At 40.8% G+C, this 23,941-nt stretch overlaps 1 protein-coding gene across 1 annotated transcript; it reads left to right on the forward strand.

The window, feature by feature from the left end:
- Positions 1–2,752: 2,752 nt before the first annotated feature.
- Positions 2,753–23,334, forward strand: acta1a (actin alpha 1, skeletal muscle a). Its single transcript, XM_028568458.1, has 7 exons — positions 2,753–2,973; positions 4,368–4,507; positions 5,836–6,160; positions 9,444–9,605; positions 11,140–11,331; positions 14,459–14,640; positions 22,951–23,334. Exons 2-7 carry the CDS (start codon positions 4,379–4,381, stop codon positions 23,092–23,094), a joined length of 1,134 nt encoding a protein of 377 aa, XP_028424259.1. The 5' UTR covers positions 2,753–2,973; positions 4,368–4,378; the 3' UTR covers positions 23,095–23,334.
- The last annotated feature ends 607 nt before the right edge of the window (positions 23,335–23,941 follow it).

Genomic DNA, 23,941 nt, shown 5'->3' on the forward strand with positions numbered 1-23,941 from the left:
TATCTAAAAAACAAAACAAAAAATCTTCCCTGAAGAAGCCGAGTTAAGAACAATATTCATTCATGTTTTTTTTAAAATCAAACATATACAGTGGGGGAAATAAGTATTTGACCCCTTGCTGATTTTGCAGGTTTGCCCACTTACAAAGAATGCAAAAATCTACAATTTTAATCATATGTACATTATAACAGTGAAAGACAGAATCCCAAAGAAAATTCCAGAAAATCACATCATATGAATTTATTAAAATTGATAACCATCTGATGAGGAAAAACAAGTATTTGACCCCCTGGACAAACACCATGTTAATATTTTGTAGAAAAGCCATTATTGGCCAGCACAGATGTCAAACGGTTTTTATAGTTGGTGACAAGGTTTGTGCACATTTCGGCAGGGATGTTGGCCCGCTCCTCCCTGCAGACAGCCTCCAAATCATTCAGGTTCGAGGTTGTCGCCTGGCAACTCAATTTTAAGCTCCCTCCAAAGATTTTCAATCGGATTCAGGTCTGGAGACTGGCTAGGCCACTCCAGAACCTTGATGTGCTTCTTCTTCAGCCACTCTTTTGTTGCTTTGGCCGTGTGTGCTTAGGGTCGTTGTCGTGCTGAAACACCCATCCTCGACCCATCTTCAGCTCTCTCACTGAGGGAAGGAGATGTCGGTCCAGAATTCCACGATACATGGCCCCGTCCATCCTCCCCCAATACGATGGAGTTGTCCCGTCCCCTTGGCTGAAAAGCACCCCCAAAGCATGATGTTGCCACCACCGTGCTTGACGGTGGGGATGGTGTTCTTTGGGTTGTACTCGGTGTTCTTTGCCCTCCAAACACGACGAGTTGAGTTGAGGCAAAAAGTTCTATTTTGGTCTCATCTGACCACATCACCTTCTTCCAGGCCTCTTCTGAGTCGTCCAGGTGGTGAATGGCGAACTTCATGCGGGCCTGTACATGTTTCTTCTTGAGCAGGGGACCTTGCGTGCACTGCAGGATTTCAATCCATGACGGCGTAGTGTGTTACCAACCGTTTCTTTTGTAACTGTGGTCCCAGCTGCCTTCAGTTGATTCATCAGTTCCCCCCTTGTGGTTTTGGGATGATTCCTCACCGTTCGCATGATCAGGGACACCCCACGAGGCAAGATCTTGTATGGAGGCCCAGACCGAGGGAGGTTGGCGGTTGTGTGGTGCTTCTTCCATTTCCTGATAACTGCACCGACAGTTGATCTTTTCTCTCCAAGTTGCTTTCCGATTCTCTTGTAGCCCATCCCAGCCTTGTGCAGATCAACAATCTTGTCCCTGATGTCCGAGAAAGCTCTTTGGTCTTGCCCATGGTAGTGATGTTGGATGCTGGTTGTTTGGGTGTTCACAGGTGTCTTTTATACAGGTAACGAGGTGAGGCAGGTATATTTGATGTAGATAATTGGTTCGGATTGGGGCTGTGTCTTAAAGAAAGACTAACTGGCTTGTAGGAGCCAGAATACTTGCTGTTTGTCCAGGGGGTCAAATACTTGTTTTTCCTCATCAGATGGTTATCAATTTTAATAAATTCATATGATGTGATTTTCTGGAATTTTCTTTGGGATTCTGTCTTTCACTGTTAGAATGTACATATGATTAAAATTGTAGATTTTTGCATTCTTTGTAAGTGGGCAAACCTGCAAAATCAGCAAGGGGTCAAATACTTATTTCCCCCACTGTATGTTGACATGATGATAGGACTCTGATCGGCTGACAAAAGCAGCTACACTGAAGTTAGTCTGCTGCTTTAATTTAAAGTAATTACACTAAATATGACTGTTCAATTACTTCCAGCCAGCACATTAACTGCTTTCACTGTTAACCCTTTAAAGGACATCTGCTTTAGGTTATTACACCAAACTGTTGACTCTTTTTGGTGCTTATTACAAGTTATGCTTATTCTGTTCTTTGATTCAATTTGAGACAAAACTTTATTCTGTTAGCCTAAATGTTTCCAACTGTCAGCTACTACCTACTAAGTAGCAGCACACGCAAATTTTGAGGCAGAAAAGTCCAGTAATACAGTTACTTAGAAGCTGTAACAAGCAACTATAATGTATTAGGCCTACTTTCCATCCAAAGAGGGCATCAGATTATGGTTCAAGTTACATGTAAATTATTATATAATATAATAATAATAATTTAATATTATAATATAATTTTTTTTATATATTTTTTTTTTTACAGTGATTACAGTTTGCCATCTTTACAAGATGGACTACAAAAGAAATACTAAATGTCATGGATTAAGTGTGTGTAGGCTGTGTGTGCGTGCGTGTGTGTGCGTGTGTGCGTGTGTGTGTGTGTGTGTGTGCACGCCCTTCCTTCTCAATAACCAATAAACTGAACAAAAAATGTTTTGTCTACTAAAAACACAAAAAACACTAACTAATACAAAAGTCAGATTTTTTTTATCTCAGACTTCGGCTTTAAAGTTTTGAATGGACATGTGTATTTTCGTGTGTGTGTGTGTGTGTGTGTGTGTGTGTGTGTGTGTGTGTGTGTGTGTGTGTGTGTGTGTGTGTGTGTGTGTGTGTGTGTGTGTGTGTGTGTGTGTGTGTGTGTTGGTAGTAGTAGTAGGCTACTCCGCAAGCGCCAGTAAAACGATCGGTCTGGTCTCGCTCCATACACGGGCTCGAGCGCTCCGCGGCCAACTCGCGGGGGCTTCCTCTCCATATATGGCCCTCCCGGCGCGCGAGCCCCTGTGTGCTCGCCTGCCTGCCTGCGTGCGGGCCGGCCGCCCTCCCCAACCGCGCGACCAAATATGGACGACGAGGATCGGTTGAATTCCTGTCGAATACTCGGACATTCCTAACGGCTGTCTGGGGAGGAAAAAAACCGTCTCCGCGTGGTATGGAGTAGATAGAGTATATAAGGACCCCGGGGGCGCTGCCCGTCACACCTCTATCTGGAACCAGCAGCGGTTAAAGATCCCTCACTGACAGCCGGAGACAAGCAGAGGTAAGCGGCTTGGAGAAGCGAGAAGCGGGACGGGTGGAGAGGGGGAGAGAGGTGAAATTAGCTGTTGAGGGTGATGGAGTCTGTGTTTTTGTAAACGTAAGCGGGTGAAACAGATGGAGAATAATCCGGACTGAGTGTTTAACTGATGGGAGCTGGCAGTGAACCGCTGCCGGCTTCTGTTCACCTTCAACGGTTAGACATTTTTTGTTGTGACAGGGAAACTTCCTGCCAGGGAGCCAGACCTGCTACGTTCAGGCGCTGTCGGAAAGTCTAACTTTTGACCTATTAATGCCACATAAAACTGGGCAAATAAGGATTTTCTGTATCACTGAAATGTATTGTTAAACAGTGTAAGCTTTGTCAGCGATTACAGTACATATTGTGATTTCTTAATTATTATCTAAATTGCCAAAATTCAATTAAAAAGAAAAAAAAGCAGTAAGGTATTAATTTACAAAATCTTTTTTCCCCAACGCCTTTTATCCATCAAAACATGTTACCTTTTCCATTAATCTTAACAAAATGTAAATGGGAGGTAGCCTACAGACTAACGGTCAGTATTGAGGTCAAATAAAAAGAACAATAATTGTAAAGATTAAAAAAAAATGAGAAAAACATAATGGAAAGCATCCTAGGAAGGGAACCAGATCGACAAACGTTGTTAAACAGTAGCCTACTAACTACACCGAGCTTTTTTTTTTGTGTTTATATACTGTATTCCTGACAGAGTTCAGATGTCGGAGTTTATGTGGAGCATCTTGAAGGCATCATTACACTTAATGATGGTTTACGGTGTTTCTGTTTGTTGTATAATAACTATACTACATTACAGGCTGTGTAAACTTTATACAGCTCTGATTTAATGATAAACAGGACCCAGGCACTGCCGGGCCGAGAGAGTGTAGGATTAAGAAGTTATAGTCATTATCCGTTTTATTATTCACACAGTTTAAATAGAACAGAAGGAGTGTTGAAAGAAAAAGAAAAAATCAAAGAAACAGGGAAATACCTAACTGTATATTTTCCTAAATCAACAGAAAGGTCCCTGTCTGTGGGTGTAAGTTAATGTGATGAGCAGCCAAAGCAAATTAATCGATCAAAAAGAGGTTATTTTGAAGCGTTGGTTAGCAGCAGTAAAAATAGATTGTGGTCAGAAATAATACAATCACCAAACAAATAGATGATTAAGTGTAGCCTAGAGCTGCATTTTGATATGAACAAAAGTCTCTGCTTCCAATCCAACAATTTTTAATTGGAGAATCAGTTATTTTCACCCAGCCCATTAGGTACAACTCAGTCAAATGTGTAGTACAGGTGAATGTTCAGTGTATCTGCTGTACAGAAACTCACCACCCCTCCCCTGCCTTTCCCCCTTTTTTGTCTTTCTCCTCCAGAAGCCGCAGACATGTGTGACGACGATGAGACCACCGCCCTCGTCTGTGACAACGGCTCCGGCCTGGTGAAGGCTGGCTTCGCCGGAGACGACGCCCCCAGGGCCGTGTTCCCCTCCATCGTGGGACGGCCCCGTCACCAGGTACACAAGAGCATCCATTTAAACTAGAGATGGTCCGATACCATTTTTTGCTTCCCGATTCCGATACCTGAACTTGCATATCGGCCAATACAGAGTACCGATCCGATACCAGTGTGTCATATATTTTATTATGTTTTAACAGCTGTATACTATCCCTGTATGGATATATGATGTGTGTCATATATTTTATTATGTTTTAACAGCTGTATACTATCCCTGTATGGATGTGATATGATGTATAACAGCTGTATACTACTATCCCTGTATAGATGTGATATGATGTATAACAGCTGTATACTACTATCTCTGTATGGATGTGATATGATGTATAACAGCTGTATACTACTATCCCTGTATGGATGTGATATGATGTATAACAGCTGTATACTACTATCCCTGTATAGATGTGATATGATGTATAACAGCTGTATACTACTATCTCTGTATAGATGTGATATGATGTATAACAGCTGTATACTACTATCTCTGTATGGATGTGATATGATGTATAACAGCTGTATACTACTATCTCTGTATAGATGTGATATGATATATAACAGCTGTATACTACTATCCCTGTATAGATGTGATATGATGTATAACAGCTGTATACTACTATCTCTGTATGGATGGGATATGATTTCTATCTTAGGTTAGGTTAGGTTACTTTATTATTACCCGTAGGTAAACTAGTTTTACAGTCTTAAGAGGCAGGACATCATTAAAACTGTGTAGACCACAACATAACATACAACACACAAAACATTAAAACATAGAAAAAACGAGGAATAGAAAACAGTACATGACCAAAGTGCTTTTGCGTTTTGTGCAAATAATTTTACCGTTTGTTTAACAGAGTGATTGCCGCTGGTACAAAACTGTTTTTAAATCTTGTAGTTCTGTAACCAAGAACTTTTAGCCTCCGTTCATAGGGAAGATACTGGAGTTCCCTATTCAGAGGGTGTAGACTATCTTCTTTGATAGCCATAGCTAGCCACTGTAGTTGTTTAGCATACAGGGATGTATGTATGGGTGCAGCTGGGATCTTTGTTGTCGGTCTGGCTCAGGTTAAACTCATCTAAGATTGACAGTCAGTTATAATGTTAAAAGAACATAAATAAACTACTTTAACGTAGATTTTCTTTAGGGCTTTATTACGTGGTATCGGATCGGTACATAAACTCCAGTACTTCCCGATACCGATACCAGCGTTTTAGGCAATAAAAACGTACACGATGGAGAGTGAACATGCCTCGAGGTGTTCCCCTCCATCAGGTACCAGGTACACAAATACAATACAAATACCTGTGTTTCCTCCACTCCCTCAGGGCGTGATGGTCGGTATGGGTCAGAAGGACTCGTACGTGGGCGACGAGGCCCAGAGCAAGAGGGGCATCCTGACCCTGAAGTACCCCATCGAGCACGGCATCATCACCAACTGGGACGACATGGAGAAGATCTGGCACCACACCTTCTACAACGAGCTGCGCGTGGCGCCCGAGGAGCACCCCACCCTGCTGACGGAGGCGCCGCTCAACCCCAAAGCCAACCGGGAGAAGATGACCCAGATCATGTTCGAGACCTTCAACGTCCCCGCCATGTACGTGGCCATCCAGGCCGTGCTGTCGCTCTACGCCTCCGGTCGCACCACCGGTGAGTCCATTCAGCTTTTATTTGAGACACACAAAACGACGACAACAACAACAACAACAACAACAACAACACAGACAAGACAAGAAAAGTTCTACAAATTGAAGTTCATGAAATCAAAGAGATTAAAAACACATACAGACTGTAAAAACTACTGAAAAACTGGCTAAATAATAGGGGTGGGAATCACCAGAGGCCTCACGATACGATATTATTGCGATTTTAAATATATTGCAATATTCTGCGATATATTGCAATTTATTACCTTTTTTTCCAACTTCAGATTTTTCCCAATTTCAAATGATGTCCCGAAAGGAGAAATTTTGTCAACATCTGTTTTTATCTAAAAAAGATACATTTCTCTGTTTGTTCATCACACTTCAATTTTATTGGTGCAAAATGTGATTGTCAAGCAGACAAACTGACCAACACATATATCATAAAAAAAATCGATACTTGGCGTCTGTGTATCGATACAGTATTGCCACGAAAAATATCGCGATACTATGCTGTATTGATTTTTTCCCCCCACCCCCTACTAAATAAACGTAGTTGTAACATTTACACAGATAATGAGGTAGTAAAAACCCATGACCGTTTAGCAAGCTACGGGTTAGTTTAAACTTACGTTCTGGGCTACACACATCACTTCAACAAGTCCGAAAACTGGAAACTGCTGCGGTCCTGCCTGAGCGCAAGTGATTGGCAGAAGATCAAAGCGATGACTCTCGTCACTGATTGGTCGATCATCTCAGGAGGGAGAGCAAGTGTTACTATGGCCTTTTTTACACAGACATTTGTTCCAATGTTTCCAAAAAGCAAGTAGTGTACCTTGTGTCACTCTGCGTGGGGTCAGTTAAAGGAGTACTCCACCGTTTTGTTGAAAAAGTTCTTATCAAGGTCTCCCCTGGCTGTAGGTAGGTGGGCCAACGCATTATGTTTGTCTCAGTGAAAGTAATTAGGTTGTTTTTTTTGTCTTTTGTTGGCTCACTTTTACTCACAACATGCTAACCGGCAACATAGGAATCCATTCACTACGCTAAGCTAACTAGCGGCGGCGCTGCCGGTGTTGCACCGGACTGAAACAATGCATGCACAAAAAATGCGTTGGCCCACCTATCTACAGTTAGGGGAGACCCCACCTATCTACAGCTAGAGGAGACCCCACCTATCTACAGCTAGGAGAGACCCCACCTATCTACAGCTAGGAGAGACCCCACCTATCTACAGCTAGAGGAGACCCCACCTATCTACAGCTAGGGGAGACCGGGATAAGCCCTATTTCAACAAAACGGTGGTGTATCCCTTTTAAACACATTATAATTACATTTTCTTTTGAGTAAGTAAAATTTTCAGTAGTTCACTTTTATAAAAAGGTAATGTTTTGTTATATTTGCTCAAACTTGTCACTATATCTTGACAGTAGTACATGAGACAGATAATTTGTAAGTAAAAATCACATTCTTCTGGCTCCTCCTAGCATTCCTATGGCACGTTGAAAACTATCCAAAATCAAGCACCGAACACCGGCCGCGGCAGACAATCTCATTTTACAGCTAAACGGTACACTGAAATTTCTGATTCCTTTCTGAAAACATTTGAGGTGAGAAATATGCAATGCAGTAACACAATCTCGATTTCTTATTTGATCAGTGCTGCCTAGTTTGACAGTTTGAACGGAGTTCACAGGCAGTGATTGACACTGCTTGGCTCTGATTGGCTGTTTTTCCTTCGGGCGTGGTGGAAACTCTCAAATGCCATTAGGAGCACTAGGAGGAGGCAGAGGAACAGGATATTCACAGATTATCTGTGTCCATGTGCTACTATCAGGATATAGTGACGGTTTGAGCAAATATGACACAAAGTTACCTTTTAAAAAAGTTACCAACTGAACCTCAGCATGGTGGCCCAATGGTTAGCACTGTGGCCTCACAGCAAGAAGGTTCTGTGTTCGAATCCAGGTCGTTCCGGGGCCTTTCTGTGTGGAGCTTGCATGTTCTCCCCATGTTTGCGTGGGTTTCCTCCGGATGCTCCGGTTTCCCCCACCATCAAAAACATGTACTAGGTTCTCCAGTCAGTGCCCTTGATCTAGGCACTGGCTCAGATCTGGAGTTGGTCCCCGGGCGCTGTCATTGGCTGCCCACTGCTCCCTTGAGGGATGGGTTAAATGCAGAGAATGAATTTCGCTACATGTACGTGTATGTGACAAATAAAGTACCTTTACCTTTACCTTTAAAGGTCCCATGACATGGTGCTCTTTGGATGCTTTTATATAGACCTTAATGGTCCCCTAATACTGTATCTGAAGTCTCTTTTATATAGACCTTAGTGGTCCTCTAATACTGTATCTGAAGTCTCTTTTATATAGACCTTAATGGTCCCCTAATACTGTATCTGAAGTCTCTTTTATATAGACCTTAGTGGTCCCCTAATACTGTATCTGAAGTCTCTTTTATATAGACCTTAGTGGTCCCCTAATACTGTATCTGAAGTCTCTTTTATATAGACCTTAGTGGTCCCCTAATACTGTATCTGAAGTCTCTTTTATATAGACCTTAGTGGTCCTCTAATACTATATCTGAAGTCTCTTTTATATAGACCTTAGGGGTCCCCTAATACTTTATCTGAAGTCTCTTTTATATAGACCTTAGTGGTCCTCTAATACTGTATCTGAAGTCTCTTTTATATAGACCTTAGTGGTCCCCTAATACTTTATCTGAAGTCTCTTTTATATAGGCCTTAGTGGTCCCCTAATACTGTATCTGAAGTCTCTTTTATATAGACCTTAGTGGTCCCCTAATACTTTATCTGAAGTCTCTTTTATATAGACCTTAGTGGTCCCCTAATACTTTATCTGAAGTCTCTTTTATATAGACCTTAGTGGTCCCCTAATACTGTATCTGAAGTCTCTTTTATATAGACCTTAGTGGTCCCCTAATACTTTATCTGAAGTCTCTTTTATATAGACCTTAGTGGTCCCCTAATACTGTATCTGAAGTCTCTTTTATATAGACCTTAGTGGTCCCCCTAATACTGTATCTGAAGTCTCTTTTATATAGGCCTTAGTGGTCCCCTAATACTTTATCTGAAGTCTCTTTTATATAGACCTTAGTGGTCCCCTAATACTGTATCTGAAGTCTCTTTTATATAGGCCTTAGTGGTCCCCTAATACTTTATCTGAAGTCTCTTTTATATAGACCTTCTCATCACAGACGGGATCCAAAAATCTCTTCCTGTCTGTTGAACGTGGATTTAGCTCTTGTGTCTCTTGTGTTTGTGCTCTCAGGTATTGTGCTGGACTCTGGCGATGGCGTGACCCACAACGTTCCCATCTACGAGGGCTACGCCCTGCCTCACGCCATCATGCGTCTGGACCTGGCTGGTCGCGATCTGACCGACTACCTGATGAAGATCCTGACCGAGCGCGGCTACTCCTTCGTCACAACCGGTAAACGCTTCACACCATGCGCCAGTTTTAAAATCCTAACATTTAGAAGCACGTTAGCTGTAGACATGAACTCTTTAATATAAATATAATGCAGCTTTTTATTGTACGTGTCCTGAAAAGGGCTCAGAAATGGAAATGTATTCAGTTTGACGTAGAGCTGCAAAGATCAATCGAAATAATCGGTTAGTTGTCAACTATTAACCCTTGTTTCCCTCAACTATGCTACTTTTAGTTTTTCTAGGTCAAAATAAAAAATTTAACCGTTTTAGTCGTATTTTTTGACACTTTTTTGTCGTTTTTTCCAGACATTTTGTTATTTTTTTTCTTCCACGTTTTTGTCGCTTTTTCCGATGTTTTTGTAGATTTATTTTCGGCGCTTTTTTGTTGTTTTTCATCTACTTAACACGTGTCAAACTCAAGGCACGCGGGCCAAATCTGGCCCCTTGCAGATGTTGATGCGGCCCGCATATCAATTTAGGTTCACGATACATTTTGGCCTGCCTAGTTTTTGTAGCTTTGTCTGAAGTTTTTGTCTCTTTTGCAGAAGCTTTTGGTGCCTTTTTTTCTGATATTTTTGCCACTTTCTGATGTTTTTGGGGCCTTTTCTGGCTGTTTTTTTTTTCCAGTCACTTTTTTCTTTGATGGCTAAGTTACTTTTTTGGGGGGCTTTTTGTGGACCAAACTGTAAGTGAGAACACTATATGAGACACACAATAATCCAGTAAAAGATCCTTGACTTTTTCGATGAATTAAAAGCATGTGAATAAACTAAACAAGTCCGGCCCTCGATGTCATTCTTAGTTTCCAGTGTGGCCCGTAGTGAAATTGAGTTTGACACCTCTGATCTACTTTATAAAAGCTTTTTCCCGAAATGTTTGATGTTCAACATTTTTTTATCATTTAGTTTTTGCTATCAAATTGAATAAAACACCCAGATTCAATGCAAGTAGTGAACTGATCATGTTTTTTACTTGTGAAGAGCGTTGTATGGAACCATCCACACATCCACGTTATTTTTTCTTTTTTGACAATTTGGTTAAAAGAAACCCAAATTTCTGATATAGAAACTTTTTGAAAATGGGTCAAATTTGAGCCGAGGACAACAGGAGGGTTAAATTAATTTTCAACTGTCATTTTCTCTGATTCTAGCGTGTTAAATGTGAATATTGTTCTTGTGTCTTCTCTCCTCTGTGACAGTAAACTGAATATCTTTGAGTTGTGGACATAACAAGACATTTGAGGATTGAGGCTTTTTGGGAAACACTAATCCACATTTTTCACCATTTTCTGACATTTTATAAACCAAACAGCTAATCCATAAATCGAGAAAGTAATGGACTGATTAATCAACAATTAAAATGCTCGTTAGTTGCAGCCCTGGTTTGATGCAAAGTCTTGATATCATTACCCCGTCTTTGAACATGTAAAACCCTCCTACTTTGAGCTTTTTAACTAGTTTCTGATTTTGTTTCTTTTTATTGTGGTGTTGTCTTTTTGGGAGCACAAAAGTCTGATGTTTTCTCTCCGTTTCCAGCTGAGCGTGAGATCGTGCGCGACATCAAGGAGAAGCTCTGCTACGTGGCTCTGGACTTTGAGAACGAGATGGCCACGGCCGCCTCCTCCTCCTCCCTGGAGAAGAGCTACGAGCTGCCCGACGGTCAGGTCATCACCATCGGCAACGAGCGTTTCCGCTGCCCCGAGACCCTGTTCCAGCCCTCCTTCATCGGTGTGTAGTATATAGGGCAGAGGGTATCGTATAAAAAAATATGTTGAGTAGCCAAAGCTAATCTTTACACATTCAGATTGATCAGGGACTACCTACCGTTTCATGCTGCTCACACTTTCATGCATGCCATGATCTTCTCGCATATACGTTACTGCATCTGCACTTTTCAGCAAATTTCATTAAATTTCCTTTGTTGAAGCTGATGCATAAATGTTTAAATCAGCAAGCGCCACAGGTCTTGAGTGAGCGCATAGTTGCTCTCAGGGCTGTGGGTTCACGGACTAGAGGAGCTCAGAACGGGAACTGCCAGATCCCGAAATGTAGTACCAAACAAAGATTATTTTTTGGGGGCTTTTCCCTTTATTCAATGGTGACGGTGGATAGAAAGGAAAGGGGAGAGAGAGAGAGAGAGGGGGATGACACACAGCAAAGGGTTAGGGTAGGATAGGAGTTGTATGCCGGGACGTCTCTGCAGCTCCACAATACTTAATTTTAGAACGGTTTGACACATACTGTATCAGACATACTGTATAATAATATACATTATTATACAGAAAAAGTTTAAAAAGCAACATTAATGGCGTTTTTCCATTACATGGTACCTGCTCGACTCTACTCGCCTCGACTCGCTGTGCGTCCGTTTTCCATTGCAGATTTTAGTATCGCCTCAGCGTGGCTGGTCGTCATAGCGACTGCCGTGGGCGTGGGTTAGTAGCTTGCTTTTCCCATTGACATATCCCCGCATATCCCCGACGCATTTCCTGGTTCTCCGTCTCCGTAAACAACATGATATCAAAGAGATAGTTAACGTTTACTGCTCCAGATTTCCCACCGTGGTCACATATATATGACTCTAGAGTCTCTACTCGCTTTGTTTCCCTCACATATATATGACTCTAGAGTCGCTACTCGCTTTGTTTCTCTCACATATATATGACTCTAGAGTCGCTACTCGCTTTGTTTCTCTCACATATATATGACTCTAGAGTCGCTACTCGCTTTGTTTCTCTCACATATATATGACTCTAGAGTCGCTACTCGCTTTGTTTCTCTCACATATATATGACTCTAGAGTCGCTACTCGCTTTGTTTCTCTCACATATATATGACTCTAGAGTAGCTACTCGCTTTGTTTCTCTCACATATATATGACTCTAGAGTCACTACTCGCTTTGTTTCTCTCACATATATATGACTCTAGATTAAGCTACTCGCTTTGTTTCTCTCGCATATATATGACTCTAGAGTAAGCTACTAAACTTTGTTTCTCTCACATATATATGACTCTAGAGTAAGCTACTCGCTTTGTTTCTCTCACATATATATGACTCTAGAGTTAAGCTACTCGCTTTGTTTCTCTCACATATATATGACTCTAGAGTCGCTACTCGCTTTGTTTCTCTCACATATATATGACTCTAGAGTAGCTACTCGCTTTGTTTCTCTCACATATATATGACTCTAGAGTCGCTACTCGCTTTGTTTCTCTCACATATATATGACTCTAGAGTCGCTACTCGCTTTGTTTCTCTCACATATATATGACTCTAGAGTCGCTACTCGCTTTGTTTCTCTCACATATATATGACTCTAGAGTCGCTACTCGCTTTGTTTCTCTCACATATACATGACTCTAGAGTCTCTACTCGCTTTGTTTCTCTCACATATATATGACTCTAGAGTCACTACTCGCTTTGTTTCTCTCACATATATATGACGTTGGACAATCAGCTTTCTCTGTACAAGGCACAAAAGCTTGGAATTGTTTACCCACTGAACTGAAAGGAGAGTCAAACTGGGTCCTTTTCAAACACAAACTTAAAGACTTTTTAATCAGAGGTCAAGCATGTGACCACTGACTATCGGCTTCGTTGTTATTGTGTTATACTGTTTTTAATATGTTTATTTTAACTATGTATTGTTGAATTTTATGTAAAGGCCCATTAGGGACGGACATTGAGAATTAACTTCGGCTAAAATGTTGTAGTATGTAACATGAGCTTATGTAACATACTTGTCCCTATTCAAATAAACTTAAAAGTAAAAGTGGTACCGATACCAGGACCTCCATACCGGTTCCTGAACAATACTGTTTTTGCTTGACAAAAAGAAATTGCATTACGCCACAAATCTTTTTATATACTTTTCAGCTCCTACTACGTGAGGCTGTGTAGCATAGAGTTTTTCCTGCGTGTCTCTATGACATGTAGGCGTTAGACAGCCAATCACAAGCATTGTTAGAAGCGCGCTGCATGCGGATTGGCTCACTGACGCTGATGAGATTTACTCCTTAGGAATTGAATGACGAGGCATTTTTTCGATTCTTAGAGCTGTGGTTATCAAACTTTTTCACATCAAGGACCCCTAAATTGACACAATTTGGACCACGGACCCCCATCTGATAAGACTTGGTCCCAGGGTCCCCCTACCTGATAGAATTTTTATTACAGAAAGTGAAGGAGCAAAATAGGCAAAATAGTCATACGATCTGTCATTGTGTTACTTATGGATGAAATTATAGTGAAAATAAATAATTCCCTGTGTGTTGGGGACCCCCTTGGAACCCCTTCAAGGAACCCTGGGGGTCCCCGGACCCCACTTTGAGAACCACCGCTTTAGAAGCGATTCGGTCTGTGCCTAAAACGTACTGTACAGCCCTCGTAGTAGGAACGGTTTGTCTCAGCAACCTCAGGTGGGAGAATTAAGAATGTCCTCTCTAGTGCCGCCTCCTCTTAGTCGATTAGTCGACTAATCGGTCGTTTTGGTCTTAGTCGACTAAGATTTCTTTAGTCGATTAGTCATTTTTTTATGCTTATTCATGCTTAATTACTCATTTCCAAGAAACTTCTGAACACATTTATGGTAAACACAAGATTTAAAGTGGTGCTTTTGCAGGATTAATTGTGGAGAAACTCAGTTTTACAGATGGTTAATTAACTACATTTATATTGTGCTTTTCTAGTCTTAACCACCTCTCAAAGCGCACAGCTCTGTCGATTAAATCAACTAATCGATTAGTCGACAAAATCATATAAGTGTTAGTCGACTAAGAATATCTTTAGTCGAGGACAGCCCTATGAAATCTGGTCATTTCTAACCTGAATGTCTCTGCCGTGCACCTGGACAGGTATGGAGTCCGCTGGTATCCATGAGACGGCGTACAACAGCATCATGAAGTGTGACATCGACATCCGCAAGGACCTGTACGCCAACAACGTGCTGTCCGGCGGCACCACCATGTACCCGGGTATCGCTGACCGCATGCAGAAGGAGATCACGGCTCTGGCTCCCAGCACCATGAAGATCAAGGTAATGAACTGTCTGCGTCAGATATTGTTCAAACAATATACAGCCAGAAGTATGTGGACGCCTGGAAATTACACCTGAATATGATAGGTGAAGGCAGCTTTATTTAACCAGCAACAAGGTCATTCAAAGTTCTTTATATAAAACATTAAAGAGCAGTTAAAAACAATTTCAAACATCCGTTAAAGGGCAAATAAAACCCGCTAAAATAGAATCAGAAATCATGAAATACAAGAATAAAAGTCACAGAGCAGTGTAAGAAATTAACAATTACTTAAAAAAGGCAGCATTGAAAAAGAAATGCTGCAAAGATTAATCGATTAATCGTCAGTTATTGAATTAATCGCCAACTATTTTGACAATCGATTAATCAATTAGAGTAATTTTCTATGAGGAAATAAAGTAATACTTCTCTGATTCTGACTTCTTAAATGTGAATATTGTTCTAGTTTCTTCTCTTCTCTGATTTTTGCAAAGATCTGTACCAAACAAAGATTATTTTTTGGGGGCTTTTCCCTTTATTCAATGGTGACGGTGGATAGAAAGGAAAGGGGAGAGAGAGAGAGAGAGGGGGATGACACACAGCAAAGCGTTAGGCTAGGATAGGAGTTGTATGCCGGGACATCTCTGCAGCTCCACAATACTTCATTTTAGAACGGTTTGACACATACTGTATCAGACATACTGTATAATAATATACATTATTATACAGAAAAAGTTTAAAAAGCAACATTAATGGCGTTTTTCCATTACATGGTACCTGCTCGACTCTACTCGCCTCGACTCGCTGTGCGTCCGTTTTCCATTGCAGATTTTAGTATCGCCTCAGCGTGGCTGGTCGTCATAGCGACTGCCGTCGGCGTGGCTTAGTAGCTTGCTTTTCCCATTGACATATCCCCGACGCATTTCCTGGTTCTCCGTCTCCGTAAACAATATGATATCAAAGAGATAGTTAACGTTTACTGCTCCAGATTTCCCACCGTGGTCACATATATATGACTCTAGAGTCACTACTCGCTTTGTTTCTCTCACATATATATGACTCTAGAGTCACTACTCGCTTTGTTTCTCTCACATATATATGACTCTAGAGTCGCTACTCGCTTTGTTTCTCTCACATATATATGACTCTAGAGTCGCTACTCGCTTTGTTTCTCTCACATATATATGACTCTAGAGTCGCTACTCGCTTTGTTTCTCTCACATATATATGACTCTAGAGTCTTTACTCGCTTGGTTTCTCTCACATATATATGACTCTAGAGTCTCTACTCGCTTTGTTTCTCTCACATATATGACTCTAGAGTCTCTACTCGCTTTGTTTCTCTCACATATATATGACTCTAGAGTCACTACTCGCTTTGTTTCTCTCACATATATATGACTCTAGAGTCGCTACTCGCTTTGTTTCTCTCACATATATATGACTCTAGAGTCTCTACTCGCTTTGTTTCTCTCACATATATATGACTCTAGAGTCTCTACTCGCTTTGTTTCTCTCACATATATATGACTCTAGAGTCTCTACTCGCTTTGTTTCTCTCACATATATATGACTCTAGAGTCTCTACTCGCTTTGTTTCTCTCACATATATATGACTCTAGAGTCACTACTCGCTTTGTTTCTCTCACATATATATGACTCTAGAAGTCTTTACTCGCTTTGTTTCTCTCACATATATATGACTCTAGAGTCACTACTCGCTTTGTTTCTCTCACATATATATGACTCTAGAGTCACTACTCGCTTTGTTTCTCTCACATATATATGACTCTAGAGTCTCTACTCGCTTTGTTTCTCTCACATATATATGACTCTAGAGTCTCTACTCGCTTTGTTTCTCTCACATATATATGACTCTAGAGTCGCTACTCGCTTTGTTTCTCTCACATATATATGACTCTAGAGTCACTACTCGCTTTGTTTTTCTCTCACATATATATGACTCTAGAGTCACTACTCGCTTTGTTTCTCTCACATATATATGACTCTAGAGTCACTGCTCGCTTTGTTTCTCTCACATATATATGACTCTAGAGTAAGCTACTACTTTGTTTCTCTCACATATATACGACTCTAGAGTCACTACTCGCTTTGTTTCTCTCACATATATATATGACTCTAGAGTCGCTACTCGCTTTGTTTCTCTCACATATATATGACTCTAGAGTCTCTACTCGCTTTGTTTCTCTCACATATATATGACTCTAGAGTCACTGCTCGCTTTGTTTCTCTCACATATATATGACTCTAGAGTCTCTACTCGCTTTGTTTCTCTCACATATATATGACTCTAGAGTCTCTACTCGCTTTGTTTCTCTCACATATATATATGACTCTAGAGTCGCTACTCGCTTTGTTTCTCTCACATATATATGACTCTAGAGTCTCTACTCGCTTTGTTTCTCTCACATATATATATGACTCTAGAGTCACTACTCGCTTTGTTTCTGTCACATATATATATGACTCTAGAGTCTCTACTCGCTTTGTTTCTGTCACATATATATATGACTCTAGAAGTCTTTACTCGCTTTGTTTCTCTCACATATATATGACTCTAGAGTCTCTACTCGCTTTGTTTCTCTCACATATATATGACTCTAGAGTCTCTACTCGCTTTGTTTCTCTCACATATACATGACTCTAGAGTCACTACTCGCTTTGTTTCTCTCACATATATGACTCTAGAGTCTCTACTCGCTTTGTTTCTCTCACATATATATGACTCTAGAGTCACTGCTCGCTTTGTTTCTCTCACATATGTATATGACTCTAGAGTCTCTACTCGCTTTGTTTCTCTCACATATATATGACTCTAGAGTCTCTACTCGCTTTGTTTCTCTCACATATATATATGACTCTAAAGTCACTGCTCGCTTTGTTTCTGTCACATATATATATGACTCTAGAGTCTCTACTCGCTTTGTTTCTCTCACATATATATATGACTCTAGAGTCTCTACTCGCTTTGTTTCTCTCACATATATATGACTCTAGAGTCGCTACTCGCTTTGTTTCTCTCACATATATATGACTCTAGAGTCACTACTCGCTTTGTTTCTCTCACATATATATGACTCTAGAGTCTCTACTCGCTTTGTTTCTCTCACATATATATGACTCTAGAGTCTCTACTCGCTTTGTTTCTCTCACATATATATGACTCTAGAGTCGCTACTCGCTTTGTTTCTCTCACATATATATGACTCTAGAGTCACTACTCGCTTTGTTTCTCTCACATATATATGACTCTAGAGTCTCTACTCGCTTTGTTTCTCTCACATATATATGACTCTAGAGTCGCTACTCGCTTTGTTTCTCTCACATATATATGACTCTAGAGTCTCTACTCGCTTTGTTTCTCTCACATATATATGACTCTAGAGTCTCTACTCGCTTTGTTTCTCTCACATATATATGACTCTAGAGTCACTGCTCGCTTTGTTTCTCTCACATATATATGACTCTAGAGTCTCTACTCGCTTTGTTTCTCTCACATATATATGACTCTAAAGTCACTGCTCGCTTTGTTTCTCTCACATATATATGACTCTAGAGTCTCTACTCGCTTTGTTTCTCTCACATATATATGACTCTAGAGTCTCTACTCGCTTTGTTTCTCTCACATATATATGACTCTAGAGTCACTGCTCGCTTTGTTTCTCTCACATATATATGACTCTAGAGTCTCTACTCGCTTTGTTTCTCTCACATATATATGACTCTAGAGTCTCTACTCGCTTTGTTTCTCTCACATATATATGACTCTAGAGTCGCTACTCGCTTTGTTTCTCTCACATATATATGACTCTAGAGTCACTGCTCGCTTTTTCTCTCACATATATATGACTCTAGAGTCTCTACTCGCTTTGTTTCTCTCACATATATATGACTCTAGAGTCTCTACTCGCTTTGTTTCTCTCACATATATATGACTCTAGAGTCGCTACTCGCTTTGTTTCTCTCACATATATATGACTCTAGAGTCGCTACTCGCTTTGTTTCTCTCACATATATATGACTCTAGAGTAAGCTACTACTTTGTTTCTCTCACATATATATGACTCTAGAGTCTCTACTCGCTTTGTTTCTCTCACATATATATGACTCTAGAGTCTCTACTCGCTTTGTTTCTCTCACATATATATATGACTCTAGAGTCGCTACTCGCTTTGTTTCTCTCACATATATATGACTCTAGAGTCGCTACTCGCTTTGTTTCTCTCACATATATATGACTCTAGAGTCTTTACTCATTTTGTTTCTCTCACATATATATGACTCTAGAGTCGCTACTCTCTTAGTTTCTCTCACATATATGACTCTAGAGTCTCTACTCGCTTTGTTTCTCTCACATATATATGACTCTAGAGTCACTACTCGCTTTGTTTCTCTCACATATATATGACTCTAGAGTCTCTACTCGCTTTGTTTCTCTCACATATATATGACTCTAGAGTCGCTTCTCGCTTTGTTTCTCTCACATATATATGACTCTAGAGTAAGCTACTAAACTTTGTTTCTCTCACATATATATGACTCTAGAGTCTCTACTCGCTTTGTTTCTCTCACATATATATGACTCTAGAGTCGCTACTCGCTTTGTTTCTCTCACATATATATGACTCTAGAGTCACTGCTCGCTTTGTTTCTCTCACATATATATGACTCTAGAGTCGCTACTCGCTTTGTTTCTCTCACATATATGACTCTAGAGTCTCTACTCGCTTTGTTTCTCTCACATATATATGACTCTAGAGTCGCTACTCGCTTTGTTTCTCTCACATATATACAGTGGGGGAAATAAGTATTTGACCCCTTGCTGATTTTGCAGGTTTGCCCACTTACAAAGAATGCAAAAATCTACAATTTTAATCATATGTACATTCTAACAGTGAAAGACAGAATCCCAAAGAAAATTCCAGAAAATCACATCATATGAATTTATTAAAATTGATAACCATCTGATGAGGAAAAACAAGTATTTGACCCCCTGGACAAACAGCAAGTATTCTGGCTCCTACGAGCCAGTTAGTTTTTCTTTAAAACACAGCCCCAATCCGAACCAATTATCTACATCAAATACACCTGCCTCACGTCGTTACCTGTATAAAAGACACCTGTCAACACCCAAACAACCAGCATCCAACATCACCACCATGGGCAAGACCAAAGAGCTTTCTACGGACATCAGGGACAAGATTGTTGATCTGCACAAGGCTGGGATGGGCTACAAGAGAATCGGAAAGCAACTTGGAGAGAAAAGATCAACTGTCGGTGCAGTTATCAGGAAATGGAAGAAGCACCACACCACCGCCAACCTCCCTCGGTCTGGGCCTCCACACAAGATCTTGCCTCGTGGGGTGTCCCTGATCATGCGAACGGTGAGGAATCATCCCAAAACCACAAGGGGGGAACTGATGAATCAACTGAAGGCAGCTGGGACCACAGTTACAAAAAAACGGTTGGTAACACACTACGCCGTCATGGATTGAAATCCTGCAGCGCACGCAAGGTCCCCCTGCTCAAGAAGAAACATGTACAGGCGCATGAAGTTCGCCATTCACCACCTGGACGACTCAGAAGAGGCCTGGAAGAAGGTGATGTGGTCAGATGAGACCAAAATAGAACTTTTTGGCCTCAACTCAACTCGTCGTGTTTGGAGGGCAAAGAACACCGAGTACAACCCAAAGAACACCATCCCCACCGTCAAGCATGGTGGTGGCAACATCATGCTTTGGGGGTGCTTTTCAACCAAGGGGACGGGACAACTCCATCGTATTGAGGGGAGGATGGACGGGGCCATGTATCGTGGAATTCTGGACCGACATCTCCTTCCCTCAGTGAGAGAGCTGAAGATGGGTCGAGGATGGGTGTTTCAGCACGACAACGACCCTAAGCACACCGCCAAAGCAACAAAAGAGTGGCTGAAGAAGAAGCACATCAAGGTTCTGGAGTGGCCTAGCCAGTCTCCAGACCTGAATCCGACTGAAAATCTTTGGAGGGAGCTTAAAATTCGAGTTGCCAGGCGACAACCTCGGAACCTGAATGATTTGGAGGCTGTCTGCAGGGAGGAGTGGGCCAACATCCCTGCCGAAATGTGCACAAACTTTGTCACCAACTATAAAAACCGTTTGACATCTGTGCTGGCCAATAATGGCTTTTCTACAAAATATTAACATGGTGTTTGTCCAGGGGGTCAAATACTTGTTTTTCCTCATCAGATGGTTATCAATTTTAATAAATTCATATGATGTGATTTTCTGGAATTTTCTTTGGGATTCTGTCTTTCACTGTTAGAATGTACATATGATTACAATTGTAGATTTTTGCATTCTTTGTAAGTGGGCAAACCTGCAAAATCAGCAAGGGGTCAAATACTTATTTCCCCCACTGTATGACTCTAGAGTCTTTACTCGCTTTGTTTCTCTCACATATATATGACTCTAGAGTCACTACTCGCTTTGTTTCTCTCACATATATATGACTCTAGAAGTCTTTACTCGCTTTGTTTCTCTCACATATATATGACTCTAGAGTCACTAATCGCTTTGTTTCTCTCACATATATATGACTCTAGAGTCTCTACTCGCTTTGTTTCTCTCACATATATATGACTCTAGAGTCACTACTCGCTTTGTTTCTCTCACATATATATGACTCTAGAGTCACTACTCGCTTTGTTTCTCTCACATATATGACTCAAGAGTCTCTACTCGCTTTGTTTCTCTCACATATATATGACTCTAGAGTCGCTACTCGCTGCGGAGATAATCGTCGTCACTCTCTCACTTCTCCCTCGCTCACTAGCTCCCCACACACACACATACGGCGACTCGACACACACATCACACATGCACACATGCACACACCACCACCAGCGCACCAGTATAAACATCAGGTCACTTGTATGCTACGGAGAAAGCTCTGCGTGGAGCCTCCGGCAGCAAAAAAACACCGCTGGCTAAACTATTTAAAAATGCCGTCTCTCGCTAGCAACGCAGTGATCAGTGACGCTTCTTTCCGACCAATCAGCAGCCTGCAGGGTTTCACGTCACCTTCTCGGCTCGCCTCAGCTCGCTTGGAACCTCGACTGAGCAGGTACTAAAAAAAGTACCTGTTAGCAGGTACCAGGTACTTTTTTTTGTAATGGAAAACCAAAAAAGGCGAGTCGAGGCGAGGCGAGTAGGTACCATGTAACGGAAAAGCGCCATAAGTTACAATAAAAACAGGCCTGACTCAGTTTAAAACTGGTTTCCAGCAGGTTCCTGTTCTGCAGAAACATAAAACAATTGGACACAACTTACAACACATAAGGACAGAGACATTTGTACAGGACATCTGCATAGACTAGACAGATATAGACAGCTAAAACAACAATACAGTTTTGGCACATGAAGACAAAAACATTGGTAGAAAGACATTAGCGTGGCCTAGAAGGATACAGACAACTGAAAAAAACAATACAGACTTGGACAATACATGAACAATCAATGAGTGCAAGTGTAACTGTCGAGAAGAAACAGTTTATATGTCTTTAGAAAATATGTGATGTAGTGGTCTGATGTGATGGGGGATGTCATTCCAAATTTTGGTGTAAATATAGAAAAAGGATTTCTGACCATACTTGTTTTTGTATGAGGGAACTGGAATAATAATAATGTGTTGGGAGAAGTGCAGCAAGTGTTGGTAATGTGCCATTTTGAATCTGAAAATAAAATGCAATAGCGTGGCTGTTTATTAGGGCTGTCCTCGACTAAAGATATTCTTAGTCGACTAACACTTATAGGATTTTGTCGACTGATCGATTAGTTGATTTAATTGACAGAGCTGAGCGCTTTGAGAGGTGGTTAAGACTAGAAAAGCACAATATAAATGTAGTTAATTAACCATCTGTAAAACTGAGTTTCTCCACAATTAATCCTGCAAAAGCACCACTTTAAATCTTGTGTTTACCATAAATGTGCTCAGACGTTTCTTGGAAATCAGTAATTAAGCATGAATAAGCATAAAAAATGACTTATCGACTAAAGCAATCTTAGTCGACTAAGACCAAAACGACCGATTAGTTGACTAATCGACTAAGAGGTGGCAGCCCTTCAGTTTATGTAGTTCTGAGAAGTCAGAGCATTTGAGCGTGCGAGTGCAATGCAGTGGTGAGACCACTTTGGAAGATTACTGTGGATTTGGATATTGCACTATAGTCCATATTGCGATTTCGATAAAGTTGCGATGAATTGTGCAGCCCTAGCTGTGAGACGATTTAAAAAAAAAAAAATCCACCGACCTGATTTCCTTCTCTCGTGCAGATCATCGCCCCTCCGGAGCGTAAATACTCGGTGTGGATCGGCGGCTCCATCCTGGCCTCCCTCTCCACCTTCCAGCAGATGTGGATCAGCAAGCAGGAGTACGACGAGGCCGGTCCCAGCATCGTCCACCGCAAGTGCTTCTAAACAATAAAAGACGCCGCGGGACGAAAACAACGAGATCTTCAACATCAATCGTGTGGCGGCTTAAAATGTACATATGCTTATTTATTCCTTTTTGTTACGTCATGCGATGTTTTCGATATGTTGATTGTGAAAGCTTTGAGGTAAGACACGCTCCAGCTCGGACCAACTGAGGAAAAAGGAGAAAATTTAGAAAAAGACCAAAAAAACAACAACAAGACAAATAAATTCCTTTTATTTTCACGTACAAACTGCTGTCTGTTATTTCTCATTCTGAACACTTTGGATGTTTTTTTCTTTAGGTTTTCTGGACACCTTTTTTTATTTAATAAAGGTTATATAAATCTTGTTTTTATATCCAAATTACCCCTCCTTGAGTCCGACCTGTGACAATGATTATTTCCTGCATGTCTTCCCCCTCTCTCACCTAGCTGTCCTATCCATTAATGAAAGAAAAGCCCAAAAAATAATCTTTAAAACAGTATTGGCATCAAACTTTACTTAAAATCCCAAAAGGAAAAGCTACTGGAAATCTATAAATGGCCCCATATGAAACACAGAAATGTTGTTTCCTCTGAATTTTTATGAATGAAATATCATCTCTAGGCCTAGTAGTGGATGATTTAAGCTTGGTTGCTAAAATTTGCGCGTTGGGCAATTTGAGTAATTAACATAATAAGCTAATCAAAGGTAGACGCTGCAGGTGAATATGTTCACATTTAATACAAGAATGAGTCATCTGCATATTTAAAAATACATCTTTTTTTAGAAAACTTAGTAATGCAAAAACAATTGGCTTAAGTAAGTAATCAACTGGGGAAGATTCATGGTGATATTCACCTGCAGCTCT

The sequence above is a fragment of the Perca flavescens genome, chromosome 2 (genome assembly GCF_004354835.1).
Source record: "Perca flavescens isolate YP-PL-M2 chromosome 2, PFLA_1.0, whole genome shotgun sequence".
Taxonomy (NCBI): domain Eukaryota; kingdom Metazoa; phylum Chordata; class Actinopteri; order Perciformes; family Percidae; genus Perca; species Perca flavescens.

What these genes read in the sequence shown, in the direction of transcription:
- acta1a (XM_028568458.1), top strand. Translation starts at nt 4,379, where the DNA reads ATGTGTGACGACGATGAGACCACCGCCCTCGTCTGTGACAACGGCTCC. An exon ending in CTACTCCTTCGTCACAACCG is followed by an intron (nt 9,606 to 11,139) that starts GTAAACGCTTCA and finishes CTCCGTTTCCAG; the next exon opens with CTGAGCGTGAGATCGTGCGC. An exon ending in CCAGCACCATGAAGATCAAG is followed by an intron (nt 14,641 to 22,950) that starts GTAATGAACTGT and finishes TCTCTCGTGCAG; the next exon opens with ATCATCGCCCCTCCGGAGCG.